Below are 14801 nucleotides of genomic sequence, written 5' to 3'. Positions count from 1 at the left end.
GTCCCAGGACAACAGTATATTCATATGATATATATATATATATATATATATATATATATATATATATATATATATATATATATATTGATTGATTGATTGATTGGAGTAGCCGTGTTAGTCCAGAGATTTAGATATCAAAATAACAAGAGTATTGCATTGAGCAATGATACTTATTTATTGGACTAACTATACATTTATAAGTTGACAAGCTTTCGGAAGAGTTCCTTCCTTTATCAAGTCTGAAGCAATACAGTATTGGTCAGTATTGCTTCAGACTTGATAAAGGAAGGAACTCTTCCGAGAGCTTGTCGACTTATATATGTATAGTTAGTCCAAAAAAAAACATAATTTATGTAAGAATTTACCTGATAAATTAATTTCTTTCATATTGGCAAGAGTCCATGAGCTAGTGATGTATGGGATATACAATCCTACCAGGAGGGGCAAAGTTTCCCAAACCTCAAAATGCCTATAAATACACCCCCACCACACCCACAATTCAGTTTAACGAATAGCCAAGAAGTGGGGTGATAAGAAAGGAGCAAAAAGCATCAACAAGGAATTGGAATAATTGTGCTTTATACAAAAAAATCATAACCACCATAAAAAGGGTGGGTCTCATGGACTCTTGCCAATATGAAAGAAATGAATTTATCAGGTAAATTCTTACATAAATTATGTTTTCTTTTATGTAATTGGCAAGAGTCCATGAGCTAGTGACGTATGGGATAGCAAATACCCAAGATGTGGAACTCCATGCAAGAGTCACTAGAGAGGGAGGGATGAAAATAAAGACAGCCAATTCCGCTGAAAAATTAATCCACAACCCAAATCAAAAGTTTTAATCTTTATAATGAAAAAAACTGAAATTATAAGCAGAAGAATCAAACTGAAACAGCTGCCAGAAGTACTTTTCTACCAAAAACTGCTTCTGAAGAAGAAAAAAAACATAAAATGGTAGAATTTAGTAAAAGTTTGCAAAGAAGACCAAGTTGCTGCTTTGCAAATCTGATCAACAGAAGCTTCATTCTTAAAAGCCCAGGAAGTGGAAACTGACCTAGTAGAATGAGCCGTAATTCTCTGAGGCGGGGATTTACCCAACTCCAAATAAGCATGATGAATATAAAGCTTTAACCAAGATGCCAAAGAAATGGCAGAAGCCTTCTGACCTTTCCTAGAACCAGAAAAGATAACAAATAGACTAGACGTCTTCCTGAAATCTTTAGTAGCTTCAACATAATATTTCAAAGCTCTTACCACATCCAAAGAATGTAAAGATCTTTCCAGAGAATTCTTAGGATTAGGACACAAAGAAGGGACAACAATTACTCTACTAATGTTGTTGGAGTTCACAACTTTAGGTAAAAAATTAAACGAAGTCCGCAAAATCGCCTTATCCTGATGAAAAATCAGAAAAGGAGACTCACAAGAAAGAGCAGATAATTCAGAAAATCTTCTAGCAGAAGAAATGGCCAAAAGGAACAACACTTTCCAAGAAAGTAATTTATTGTCCAGAGAATGCATAGGCTCGAACAGAGGAGACTGTAAAGCCTTCAAAAACAAATTAAGACTCCAAGGAGGAGAAATTGATTTAATGACAGGCTTGATATGAACCAAAGCCTGTACAAAACAATGAATATATGGAAGTTTAGCAATTTTTCCGTGGAACAGAACAGAAAGAGCAGAGATTTGTCCTCTCAAGGAACTTGCAGACAAACCCTTATCTAAACCATCCTGAAGAAACTGTAAAATTCTAGGAATTTTAAAAGAATGCCAAGAGAATTTATGCGAAGAGCACCATGAAATGTAAGTCTTCCAAACTCTATAATAAATCTTTCTAGACACAGATTTACGAGCCTGCAACATAGTATTAATCACGGAATCAGAGAAACCTCTATGACTAAGCACTAAGCGTTCAATTTCCATACCTTCAAATTTAATGATTTGAGATCCTGATGGAAAAACGGACCTTGAGATAGAAGGTCTGGCCTTAACGGAAGTGGCCAAGGTTGGCAACTGGACATCCGAATAAGATCCACATATCAAAACCTGTGTGGCCATGCTGGAGCCACCAGCAGTACAAACGAACGCTCCACTATGATTTTGAAAATCACTCTTGGAAGAAGAACTAGAGGCGGAAAAATATAGGCAGGTTGATAACTCCAAGGAAGTGTCAACGCATCCACAGCTTCCGCCTGAGGATCCCTGGACCTGGACAGATACCTGGGAAGTTTCCTGTTTAGATGAGAAGCCATCAGATCTATTTCTTGAAGCCCCCACATCTGAACAATCTGATAAAACACATCTGGGTGAAGAGACCACTCTCCCGGATGTAAAATCTGGCGACTGAGATAATCCGCTTCCCAATTGTCTACACCTGGGATATGGACCGCAGAAATTAGACAGAAGCTGGATTCTGCCCAAGCAAGTATCCGAGATACTTCTTTCATAGCTTGAGGACTGTGAGTCCCACCCTGATGATTGACATATGCCACAGTTGTGACATTGTCTGTCTGAAAACAAATAAACGGTTCTCTCTTCAGTAGAGGCCAAAACTGAAGAGCTCTGAGAATCGCACAAAGTTCTAAAATATTTATTGGTAATCTCGCCTCTTGAGATTTCCAAACCCCCTGTGCTGTCAGAGATCCCCAGACAGCTCCCCAACCTGAAAGACTTGCATCTGTTGTGATCACAGTCCAGGTTGGACGAACAAAAGAGGCCCCTTGAACTATACGATGGTGATCTAACCACCAAGTCAGAGATAGTCGAACATTGGGATTTAAGGATATTAATTGTGATATCTTTGTATAATCCCTGCACCATTAATTCAGCATACAAAGCTGAAGAGGTCTCATGTGAAAACGAGCAAAGGGGATCGCGTCCGATGCTGCAGTCATGAGACCTAAAACCTCCATGCACATAGCTACTGAAGGGAATGATTGAAACTGAAGGTTCCGACAAGCTGCCACCAATTTCAGACGTCTCTTGTCTGTTAGAGACAAAGTCATGGATACTGAATCTATTTGGAAACCTAAAAAGGTTACCCTTGTCTAAGGAATCAAAGAACTTTTTGGTAAATTGATCCTCCAACCATGTCTTTGAAGAAACAACACTAGAGATTCTGCAGAACGTAAAGACTGAGCGAGTACCAAGATATCGTCCAAATAAGGAAATGCCGCAATACCCCGCTCTCTGATTACAGAGAGTAGGGCACCGAGAACCTTTGAAAAGATCCTTGGAGCTGTCGCTAGGCCAAAAGGAAGAGCAACAAATTGGTAATGCTTGTCTAGAAAAGAGAATCTCAGGAACTGATAGTGATCTGGATGAATCAGAATATGAAGATATGCATCCTGTAAGTCTATTGTGGACATATAATGCCCTTGCTGAACAAAAGGCAGAATAGTCCTTATAGTCACCATTTTGAATGTTGGTATTATTACATAACGATTCAAAATGTTTAGATCCAGAACTGGTCTGAAAGAATTCTCCTTCTTTGGGACAATGAACAGATTTGAATAAAACCCCAGACCTCGTTCCTGAAAAGGAACCGGCACAATTACCCCAGATAACTCCAGGTCTGAAACACACTTCAGGAAAGCCTGAGCTTTCTCTGGATTCACTGGTATGTGTGAGAGAAAGAAACTTCTCACAGGCGGTCTTATTTTGAAACCTATTCTGTACCCTTGAGAGACAATGTTCTCAATCCAATGATTTTGGACTGAATTGATCCAAACGTCTTTGAAAAATCTTAGTCTGCCCCCTACCAGCTGAGCTGGAATGAGGGCCGCACCTTCATGCGGACTTGGGGGCTGATTTAGATCCTTTAAATGGCTTGGATTTATTCCAGACTGGAGAAGGCTTCCAATTGGAAACCGTTCCCTAATGGGAAGGATTAGGTTTCTGTTCCTTATTTTGTCGAAAGGAACGAAAATGGTTAGCAGTCTTAAATTTACCTTTAGATTTTTTATCCTGAGCCAAAAAAGCTCCCTTCCCCCCAGTGACAGTTGAAATAATCAAATCCAACTGAGAACCAAATAATTTATTACCTTGGAAAGAGAGAGATAGCAACGTTGATTTAGAAGTCATATCAGCATTTCAAGATTTAAGCCATAAAGCTCTTCTAGCTAATATAGCTAAAGATATATATCTAACATCAATTCTGATGATATCAAAAATGGCATCACAAATGAAATTATTAACATGTTGAATTAACTTAACAATGCTATACACATTATGATCTGGTACTTGTTGCGCTAAGGATTCCAACCAAAAAGTTTAAGCAGCTGCAAAATCAGCCAAAGAAATAGCAGGCCTAAGAAGATGACCTGAACATAAATAAGCCTTCCTTAGATAAGATTCAAGTTTCCTATCTAAAGGATCTTTAAAAGAAGTACTATCTGCCGTAGGAATAGTAGTACGCAAGAGTAGAGATGGCCCCATCAACTTTGGGGATCTTTTCACAAAACTCCAATCTATCCGTCGGCAAAGGATACAGTTTCTTAAACCTTGAAGAAGGAGTAAAAGAAGTACCCAATTTATTCCATTCCCTAGAAATCACTTCTGAAATAGCATAAGGAACTGGAAAAACCTCAGGAATAACTACATGAGGTTTAAAAACCACATTTAAACGTTTACTAGTTTTAATATCAAGAGGACTAGTCTCCTCCATACCTAATGCAATCAACACCTCTTTTAATAAGGAACAAATATACTCCATTTTAAATAAGTATGAAGATTTGTCAGTGTCAATATCTGAGGCAGAATCTTCTGAAACAGATAGCTCCTCATCAGAGATAGATAAATCAGAATGTTGTAGGTCATTTAAAAATTCATCAATTTTATGAGAAGTTTTAAAAGACCTTTTATGTTTATTAGAAGGCGGTATGGCAGACAAAGCCTTCTGAATGGAATTAGAAACAAATTCTCTCAAATTAACAGGAATATCCTGAGCATTAGATGTTGAAGGACCAGCAACAGGTAATGGACTACTACTAATGAAAATATTGTCTGCATGTAAAAGTTTGTCATGACAACTATCACAAACTACAGCCGGAGGAACAGTTACCACAAGTTTACAACAAATGCACTTAGCTTTGGTAGAACCGACAACAGGCAGCAGGATTCCAGTAGTAGATTCTGAGACAGGGTCAGATTGAGACATCTTGCAATATGTAAGAAAAAAAATAACATAAGGCAAAATTATCAATTTCCTTATATGACAGTTTCAGGAATGGGAAAGAAATGCAAACAAAATAGGCCTCTGGAAACCAGAAGCAAAAAGAAATGAAGTCTTAAATAATGTCAAAAAGTTTGGTGCCAAGTATGACGCCCACAACTGACAAAATATTTTTTGGCGCCAAAAACGTCTGCAACGAACACGAGCGTCATAGATGACGCAACCTCGTGAAAAAACTCAGCGCCAACTAAGACGCCGGAAATTACGAAATTACGTCAACAAAACGTAATTCTCGCGCCACAAAAGTCTTGCACCAAGAATGACGCAATAAATGATAGCATTTTGCGCTCTCGCGAGCCTAACAGCCCACAATTTAGAAAAGAGAGTCAATTTGAAAACTTCAGGTAAGAATTTTTTTTTTATATTATATGCATTTCCCAGATATGAAACTGACAGTCTGCAAAAAGGAAATATACTGATGAAACTGAATCATGGCAAATATAAGAATAAACATATATTTAGAACTTTAAATATAAAGTGCCAAACCCTAGCTGAGAGTGTCTTAAATAAAAGAAACATACTTACCAAAAGACACTCATCTACATAAAGCAGATAGCCAAACTAGTAATGAAACGAGAATCAGCAGAGGTAATGGTATATAAGTCTTGTATATCGTCGATTTGAAAAGGGAGGTAGGAGATGAATCTCTACGACCGATAACAGAGAACCTATGAAATAGATCTCCCGTTAGGAAAACCATTGCATTCAATAGGTGATACTCCCTTCACATCCCTCTGTCATTTACTGCACTCTGAGAGGAACCGGGCTTCAAAAAGCTGAGAAGCGCATATCAACATAGAAATCTAGCACAAACTTACTTCACCACCTCCATAGGAGGCAAAGTTTGTAAAACTGAATTGTGGGTGTGGTGGGGGGTGTATTTATAGGCATTTTGAGGTTTGGGAAACTTTGCCCCTCCTGGTAGGATTGTATATCCCATATGTCACTAGCTCATGGACTGCCAATTACATGAAAGAAAAGTATCATTGCTCAATGCAATACTCTTGTTACTTTGAGATATATATATATACATATATATATATATATATATATATATATATATATATATATATAAGGCCTTAACAAGAAAGATATAATTATGGAATTTCGACAAATTTCATAAAAAGAAAAGGGATTCCAGCACTCTTTTGGAGAAAAGTCATATAAATTTATTTCAGAAAGAGATCCAACAGACAAAGGACCCCTGTCTCATCCATGAACAGAATACCTGTACATAATGAACACACATTAAAACAGATGCATAAAACACTTATGACTGGCCAGTCCTCTAGCAATAACCCAATCAGATTAGAATTACTTATAAACAGACAGCATAGTGTTAAAGACACTGCCTGCTCAAAAAAAGTTATCTGAATGAAACAGCTGATTTACAACCGTGCATAGCAATTTAACAAATTGTATCTCTATAACAGTATTGCACAAAAGTAGAGACACTAAACTGATATATGCAACTAGTTATCACAACTTAGTTAAAAGGAATAGACAGTCCCACAGATATCTAGCATGTGATTTCAGTGAAAGTCATTTGGACTCCTCATGCTAGCATAGCAGTTATAGTTGGTATATACACACATACTTGGCACCATTGTGGAAACAAACATGTTCCGTAAAGCAGTAAAGATACAGCAAACAGTTCACTTTGTCACATCAATATCCTCAAACAGTATCGCTCTTAACTTTTTCATTACTGGCAAGTTGTTATACTGTGAAGGCACTGTATTATTGTTACCGTATCTTCTGCTGAGTCGTCTGTTAACTCTCCCTGTATACATACGCTGCGCTTAGTCCAGCGCTACTCCGCCTCTTCTAGGCTGTATGTCTCTCCAGGGTAGATTGTATGAAGCAAAGTGCCCGCATCCAGGCCATGAGCAGTGACGTCCAAACCCTCTATCTTGCTCCTGTGAACACTTTCGCTACACAGGCAGGGATCCTTCCAGGACTAGCAAACAGATTGCTCACTCCTCCTCCGCCATCTCATTCTGTAGGATGCTCAGGTGTGCGCTGCTTACAATCAGGAACTGACTCACGCTTGTGAACAGGTATAATTTTCCACTACTTCGGATGCTTAGTTAAGTGGTGCAATCCAATCCGTGGGATTTTGTAGCCAAAAGTCAATCAGTGTGGCATCTCAGGGAGCTTGCCTACGTACGTTTCACCCCTATACTGCTCCAAACATATCGGGGCTTCCTCAGGGCTAATTAGCTCAAGTTCAGGTGCTTCCTTTAGTACCCAAAACTCCACCTCCATTCATTACATCATCAAGGTGTTGACAGACCTAGTCTGTTTTTTTAAAATTAAAGGTACCACAATACCTGACATCTATAAAGTTAAACATATATACAGTTGTCCTTACAAATGTGACCTCAAAAGTACAGGATTTGGCGGTCACCATATCAATTTCTTAGTACCCCTAAAGAAATGAAGCGAACTCCAGTTTCTCATTTAAACCTCTAGGGTATCTAGTTTTTAGCACATAAATCCAACGAGTTTCTTTCTGTAATAACACTGTATCATTATCACCACCTCTATTATTCACTATGCCTTTGTCAATCCCCATTATTTTTAACTGTGATGCATCTGATTGGTGAAACTGAGTAAAGTGTCTAGCTATAGTAGTGTCTCTATTATGTGAGATGTCGTCTCTGAGTTCTTGAATTCGATCTTTCAAAAACCTTTTCGTTTTTCCTACATAGAATTTTGGGCAGGAGCAGTGTATTAAATACACTACACCCACTGAGTTACAGTTGAAAAAATATTTAACATCAAACTCTCTACTATTCCCTGCAATTTTTTTGCCTTTTCCATAAAGGGGCAGTACACACACTGACCACAAGGGTAATTACCTTTTACCCCCCTATCTTTTCTCAACCAGTCTTCATTCAATGGACTTCTATTATACATACTTTTTACTAGATGGTCTTTTAAATTTGGCGACTTTAGTGCTACCATCTGAGGAAAGGTCCCTACCTTATCTTTAATTTTATCTTCATATGTTAGAAGATGCCAATGTTTTTGCAGTATTGACTGAATAGTTCTCCATTGACAATTATAATTTGAAACAAATCTAATCATCTCTTTTTGGTTTAGTTTGTCCTTGCTTTTATAGAGCACCTCATCTCTGTCCAATTTTTTTACTTTGGATATGGCTCTATTAACAACTTTTTTAGAGTATCCTCTATCTAGGAATCTAGTCTCCATCAGATCAGCATGTTTCATGTATTTCCTTTTGGAAGAACAATTTTGTTTCAATCTAAGAAATTGTCCAAAAGGGATGCCTCTCTTAAGATGTTCAGGATGGCTGCTTTGTGCTTGTAGAATGCTATTGGTCGCTGTCTGCTTCCTATAATTTTCAGTTACAATTGAATCGCCTTCTTTGCTTATCAATATGTCCAAAAATGGAAGACTATTTTTGTCAATATGATAAGTTTACAGGATATTTTTCTCATTTTTATTTAAATCTGTGATAAACATTTCTAACACCTTTAAGGGTCCATCCCATAAAAGGAGGACGTCATCCACATAACGAATCCAAAGGATGATGTTATTCTCAAAGATGTTACTATATTTCTCATAGATTTCCATCTCCCATGCTCCTAAGTGTAAGCAAGCATAGGTGGGGGCACATACCGCCCCCATTGCCGTACCTCTTTTCTGTCTATACATGATACTATCAAAGACAAATATATTATTTTCAAGGATAAACCTAAGTAGGGATAGTACAAAAACAGTATGCTCTCTATATTTTAGGCCCCTTGAATCAAGGTAGTGTTCAGCTGCTTTTATGCCCTCTTTATGGGGAATGGATGAGTATAGGCCCTCCACGTCGAGAGACACCAGGAGAGTTTCTGCACTAACCTTTACTCCATCCAATTTTTTAAGGAGATCCCCTGTGTCCTTTATATATGATGGTAAGGTGTTTAGAAATGGTCTCAAAAAGTGATCAACATAATTACCTATGTTTTCTGTAATACTTCCGATTCCTGACACAATCGGACGCCCTGGTGGGCATTGTAAGTTCTTGTGGAGTTTTGGTATTACATAAAACACAGGTATGATCGGGTATTGTTGGTAAAGAAAGAAAAATTCTTTAGATGTTACAATTCCATTCTGTTTTGCATCATAAAGTATTCGATAAAGACTGTTTTGTACCTCCTTTAGGGGATTACCTCCAAGCTTCTCATATTGGTCCCCAACACCCAATTGTCGCCTGACTTCTCGGACATACATGGACTCATCCATTATGACGAGATTGCCGCCCTTATCGGCCGGCTTGATCACTATGTTGGGGGCCAACATGAGATCCCTGAGAGCTTTTCTTTCACTTTTAATCAAATTATCATTAATTATCACATTATCTGGCAACTTTTCAATATCCTTTTCCACCAGTTCTAGGAAGAAATTTACTGATGGTACTGAGGCCAGAGAGGTCATATAACTCGATTTTGGTTTAAAATCAGTTTTTATCAAGGGGTCACCCTGTTCCACAGTACGTGGTTCATTTTCTTCAAGGAGATAATTTAAGGTATCTAGGGTAGCTTGATCGCCTGTAGTTAGTGTCTTATTTTTGATACTCTCTTTACCCATTGTTTGGGACAGGACTATTTTTCTAGCAAATAAGTTTAAATCTTTTGTAACTTCAAATTTATTTAATTTTGCTACTGGACTAAAGGAAAGACCTTTTTTCAAAAGACTTATGTGTTCAAGATTAAGTGGGAACTTTGAAAGATTTACTATTTGCATCTCATCTGTGTCATAAATTTTTAATAATCCCTGAACCTGCCTCTCCTTGATCTTCCCCTTTCCAATGTTCTCTCTAGATTGTAAAAATCCCTTCTCCCTCTCGTCTGCCTCATTGGATATCTCCTCTCTCTCGTAGATGTATTTCCTTGACCTCTTCCGCTTTCTCCCGCCCCTTCTTCTCCATCTTTTAAGTAGGGGCCTGGTGGATTTTTTGACATATTCTCAGCCTCTATATCAGAGGCATCTGTGCCTGAGTCATATGATTCTTTCTGGGATTTATATACATAAACTCTATCCTTCCTGTAATCATCCTGGTCTCTTAATAGTTTCCAATACTTTCTTAATTTTATGTCTGCCTGTAACCTAGATATACTATTTTTTGTCTCTTCATTCAATTTGTCAAAATTCTTATCCTTTTCAAATAAATTCACATTTGCTAAGGCTTGATCTACCTCAATTTTAACTTTTTCAAGTCTTTTGTTATTTCTAGATATCATCATACCCATTAGATCTAGTGACAGTGTGGATAGCTTTCCATTCCATTCTGTTTGGAATGAGTCCCCTTCCTCATCTTCCTTAGTTCTTGCACCAGGATCCAATTGGAGACGTAGGCCCCTGGGTATGATTTTATTTTTCACATAATTGTTCAGACTTGAATTTTCTGCTCTTATTTTTATTTGTCTATTAAGATATTGTCTATATTTTTTGAAAGATGAAAATACATTTAAAGTTTCGTTGTTAGTATCACTTATTTCTATGCTACTACTTTGGGAAAGTGATTCATTTAGTTCAGCTTCCCACACCTCGTCTGACATGGTGAACGCCATTCTACTCACGGACAAGACAAAGAGAATGGAGGTCACGCGGAAAGTGGATCTGCCACTGAAACAAACAAGCTTGGGACACTTATTATGCCCACTTTATGACGAAAAATCTCAAATACCTCAATCACCCAGAAATAAAGGGGGAATGTGAAAACTCAACAAGTAATCCTTTAGTTCATAGTATAAATACAAAAATATATTGTGAGGGGAGAGATATCACGTATACCACTAGTTTCAGTAGTATACAGAATTAATCATTTGATGCAGTCACATCATGCGGTGCAGACCCTTCAAAATTTAAATATATAAGGCCTTAACAAGAAAGATATAATTATGGAATTTCGACAAATTTCATAAAAAGAAAAGGGATTCCAGCACTCTTTTGGAGAAAAGTCATATAAATTTATTTCAGAAAGAGATCCAACAGACAACGGACCCCTGTCTCATCCATGAACAGAATACCTGTACATAATGAACACACATTAAAACAGATGCATAAAACACTTATGACTGGCCAGTCCTATCTAGCGATAACCCAATCAGATTAGAATTACTTATAAACAGACAGCATAGTGTTAAAGACACTGCCTGCTCAAAAAAAGTTATCTGAATGAAACAGCTGATTTACAACCGTGCATAGCAATTTAACAAATTGTATCTCTATAACAGTATTGCACAAAAGTAGAGACACTAAACTGATATATGCAACTAGTTATCACAACTTAGTTAAAAGGAATAGACAGTCCCACAGATACTTTGCTTCATACAATCTACCCTGGAGAGACATACAGCCTAGAAGAGGCGGAGTAGCGCTGGACTAAGCGCAGCGTATGTATACAGGGAGAGTTAACAGACGACTCAGCAGAAGATACGGTAACAATAATACACTGCCTTCACAGCATAACAACTTGCCAGTAACGAAAAAGTTAAGAGCGATACTGTTTGAGGATATTGATGTGACAAAGTGAACTGTTTGCTGTATCTTTACTGCTTTACGGAACATGTTTGTTTCCACAATGGTGCCAAGTATGTGTGTATATACCAACTATAACTGCTATGCTAGCATGAGGAGTCCAAATGACTTTCACTGAAATCACATGCTAGATATCTGTGGGACTGTCTATTCCTTTTAACTAAGTTGTGATAACTAGTTGCATATATAAGTTTAGTGTCTCTACTTTTGTGCAATACTGTTATAGAGATACAATTTGTTAAATTGCTATGCACGGTTGTAAATCAGCTGTTTCATTCAGATAACTTTTTTTGAGCAGGCAGTGTCTTTAACACTATGCTGTCTGTTTATAAGTAATTCTAATCTGATTGGGTTATCGCTAGATAGGACTGGCCAGTCATAAGTGTTTTATGCATCTGTTTTAATGTGTGTTCATTATGTACAGGTATTCTGTTCATGGATGAGACAGGGGTCCGTTGTCTGTTGGATCTCTTTCTGAAATAAATGTATATGACTTTTCTCCAAAAGAGTGCTGGAATCCCTTTTCTTTTTATGAAATTTGTCGAAATTCCATAATTATATCTTTCTTGTTAAGGCCTTATATATTTAAATTTTGAAGGGTCTGCACCGCATGATGTGACTGCATCAAATGATTAATTCTGTATACTACTGAAACTAGTGGTATACGTGATATCTCTCCCCTCCCAATATATTTTTGTATATATATATATATATATACTGTATATATATATATATATATATATATATATATATATATATATATATATATATATATATATATAAAAGCACTTATTATTTTTGTTTTTTCCAATCACTTGAGGATTTTGAGCACCCCTTAGTTTTCTATAGGATAATAAGCAATGTGTTTCCAAAAAAAATTCTAGACTTGCAACAGTTCTTTAAAAATGTTTGCTAGCCATTACATTAAGTATTGCTGTTAATGATACTCAATATTATCTTTTGCAGGTACTATTGAAAACATAGCTGTTCAGCGTCATCGTAAACATGTAGTAAAATATGTTTGCCAACAAAACAATATGACTAACTCATCAAAAACGTACACACTTCCATTAGACATTGCAAAGCGGCTATTTGTGGAGCATAATTATAAATTGATATATTGTGAGGTGCCCAAGGTGGGCTGTTCTAACTGGAAGAGGATAATTCTTCTGTTAAACGTAAATGCTACAGCTACTGCAGATGACTTAAAACATGATGCTGTACACACCACCCTATTATTGAAAAGACTTAGTGACTACAGTTCTGCTGAACAAAGACAATTTTTTAACAATTACACCAAGGTGATGTTCACTCGGGATCCTATGAACAGGCTAGTTTCAGCTTATAGAGACAAATTACATCATGACGAGCCTTACTACGGTAAAAAACTTGTACATACCATCAAGGGGATGTTCCGTGAAGATATCAATTCTACAGAAAAGGTTACATTTGAAGAGTTTGTTCAGTTTATTCTTCAAGAAAAAACTAAATATAGAGATATCCACTGGAAGCCCATGTATCAGCTTTGCGATCCATGCAACATTCATTATGACATTATTGGGAAATATGAAACCATGAATCAAGATGCAGAATATGTTCTAAAAACCATTAGAGCTCCAAAACATCTGAAATATCCCAGTATTAAACATTATCCCGATGAATCCAGGACAAATGAAAAAATGACTGCTGACCACTTCAAAAATCTTTCTTCAGTTATTCTAAAAGGTCTTCTATATCTTTATAGGCATGATTTTTCCATGTTTGAGTATAGTCCAATAGAAATGACCAATTTCACTAACTTAAAATGATTTGCACAAATTCGCAATATATGAACCCCATTGCAGTTTTCAGTATTTATGTGTAAGTATGTAAAGATCATAGAATTTTTAAGAGATATTTATTATGATGACACATTAAAATTTTTAGTAAATTATATGTTAATAATAGTGTGATTTTCTGTTTACTTTCATATTGTCTATTTTAAATGTTTACAACTGATTTCAGATCAATAGAGAAAGATATGTTCTGTATTATGTTATAATTTAATAAATGTTATGCTATTTTTGTTCCAAATCATGAAAAAATGTTATTTGAAGGGACAGTCAACACCAGAATTTTTGTTGTTTAAAAGCTAGATAATCCCTTTATTACCCATGTTCCAGTTTTGCATAACCAACACTGTTATATAAATACACTTTTTACCTCTGTGATTACCTTGTATCTAAGCCTCTGCAAACTGCCCCCTTATTTCAGTTCTTTTGATAGACTTGCATTTTAGCCAATCAGTGCTTACTCCTAGGTAACTTCACATGCATGAGCTTAATCTTATCTATATGACACACATGAACTAACGCCCTCTAGGGGTGAAAAACTGTCAAAATATATTCACATAAGAAGCGGCTTTTAAGGTCTAAGAAATTAGCATATGAGCCTACCTAGGTTTAGTAGCTTTCAACTAAGAATACCAAGAGAACAAAGCAAAATTGGTGATAATCGTAAAAGTTTAAAATGACATGCCCTATTTAAATCATGAAAGTTGTTTTTGGACTTGATGGTCCCTTTAATGGATTACTAGTCTTCTGTTTATGAAGGTAGGCTAGGTTTTGTTTTATGATACATTATACAGACACTAGGGGCCTGATTACTTAAAGGGACACTGAACCCAATTTTTTTCTTTTGTGATTCAGATAGAGCATGCAATTTTAAGCAACTTTCTAATTTACTCCCATTATCAATTTGTCTTCATTCTCTTGCTATCTTTATTTGAAAAAGAAGGAATCTAAGCTTTTTATTTAGTTCAGAACTATGGACAGCACTTTTTTATTGGTGGATGAATTTATCCACCAATCAGCAAGAACAACCCAGGTTGTTCACCAAAAATGAGCCGGCATCTAAACTTGCATTCTTGCATTTCAAATAAAGATACCAAAAGAATGAAGACAATTTGATAATAGGAGTAAATTAGAAAGTTGCTTAAAATGTCATGCTCTTTCTGAATCGCAAAAGA

General features: G+C 36.5%; 1 protein-coding gene across 1 annotated transcript in view; it reads left to right on the top strand.

Annotated features, from left to right (window-relative positions):
* Positions 1 to 13738, top strand: part of LOC128636570 (carbohydrate sulfotransferase 8-like) — a 110715-nt gene extending 96977 nt beyond the window's left edge. The window contains exon 2 of the mRNA XM_053689565.1: positions 12761 to 13738. Within this exon, the coding sequence (XP_053545540.1) occupies positions 12761 to 13602 (842 nt within the window). The 3' untranslated portion in view covers positions 13603 to 13738. The remainder of the gene's footprint in view (positions 1 to 12760) is intronic.
* The last annotated feature ends 1063 nt before the right edge of the window (positions 13739 to 14801 follow it).

Source organism: Bombina bombina, chromosome 1 (genome assembly GCF_027579735.1).
Source record: "Bombina bombina isolate aBomBom1 chromosome 1, aBomBom1.pri, whole genome shotgun sequence".
Lineage (NCBI taxonomy): Eukaryota > Metazoa > Chordata > Amphibia > Anura > Bombinatoridae > Bombina > Bombina bombina.
Note: the sequence above shows the minus strand (reverse complement) of the source record. Positions and strands in the feature narration are given on the sequence as shown.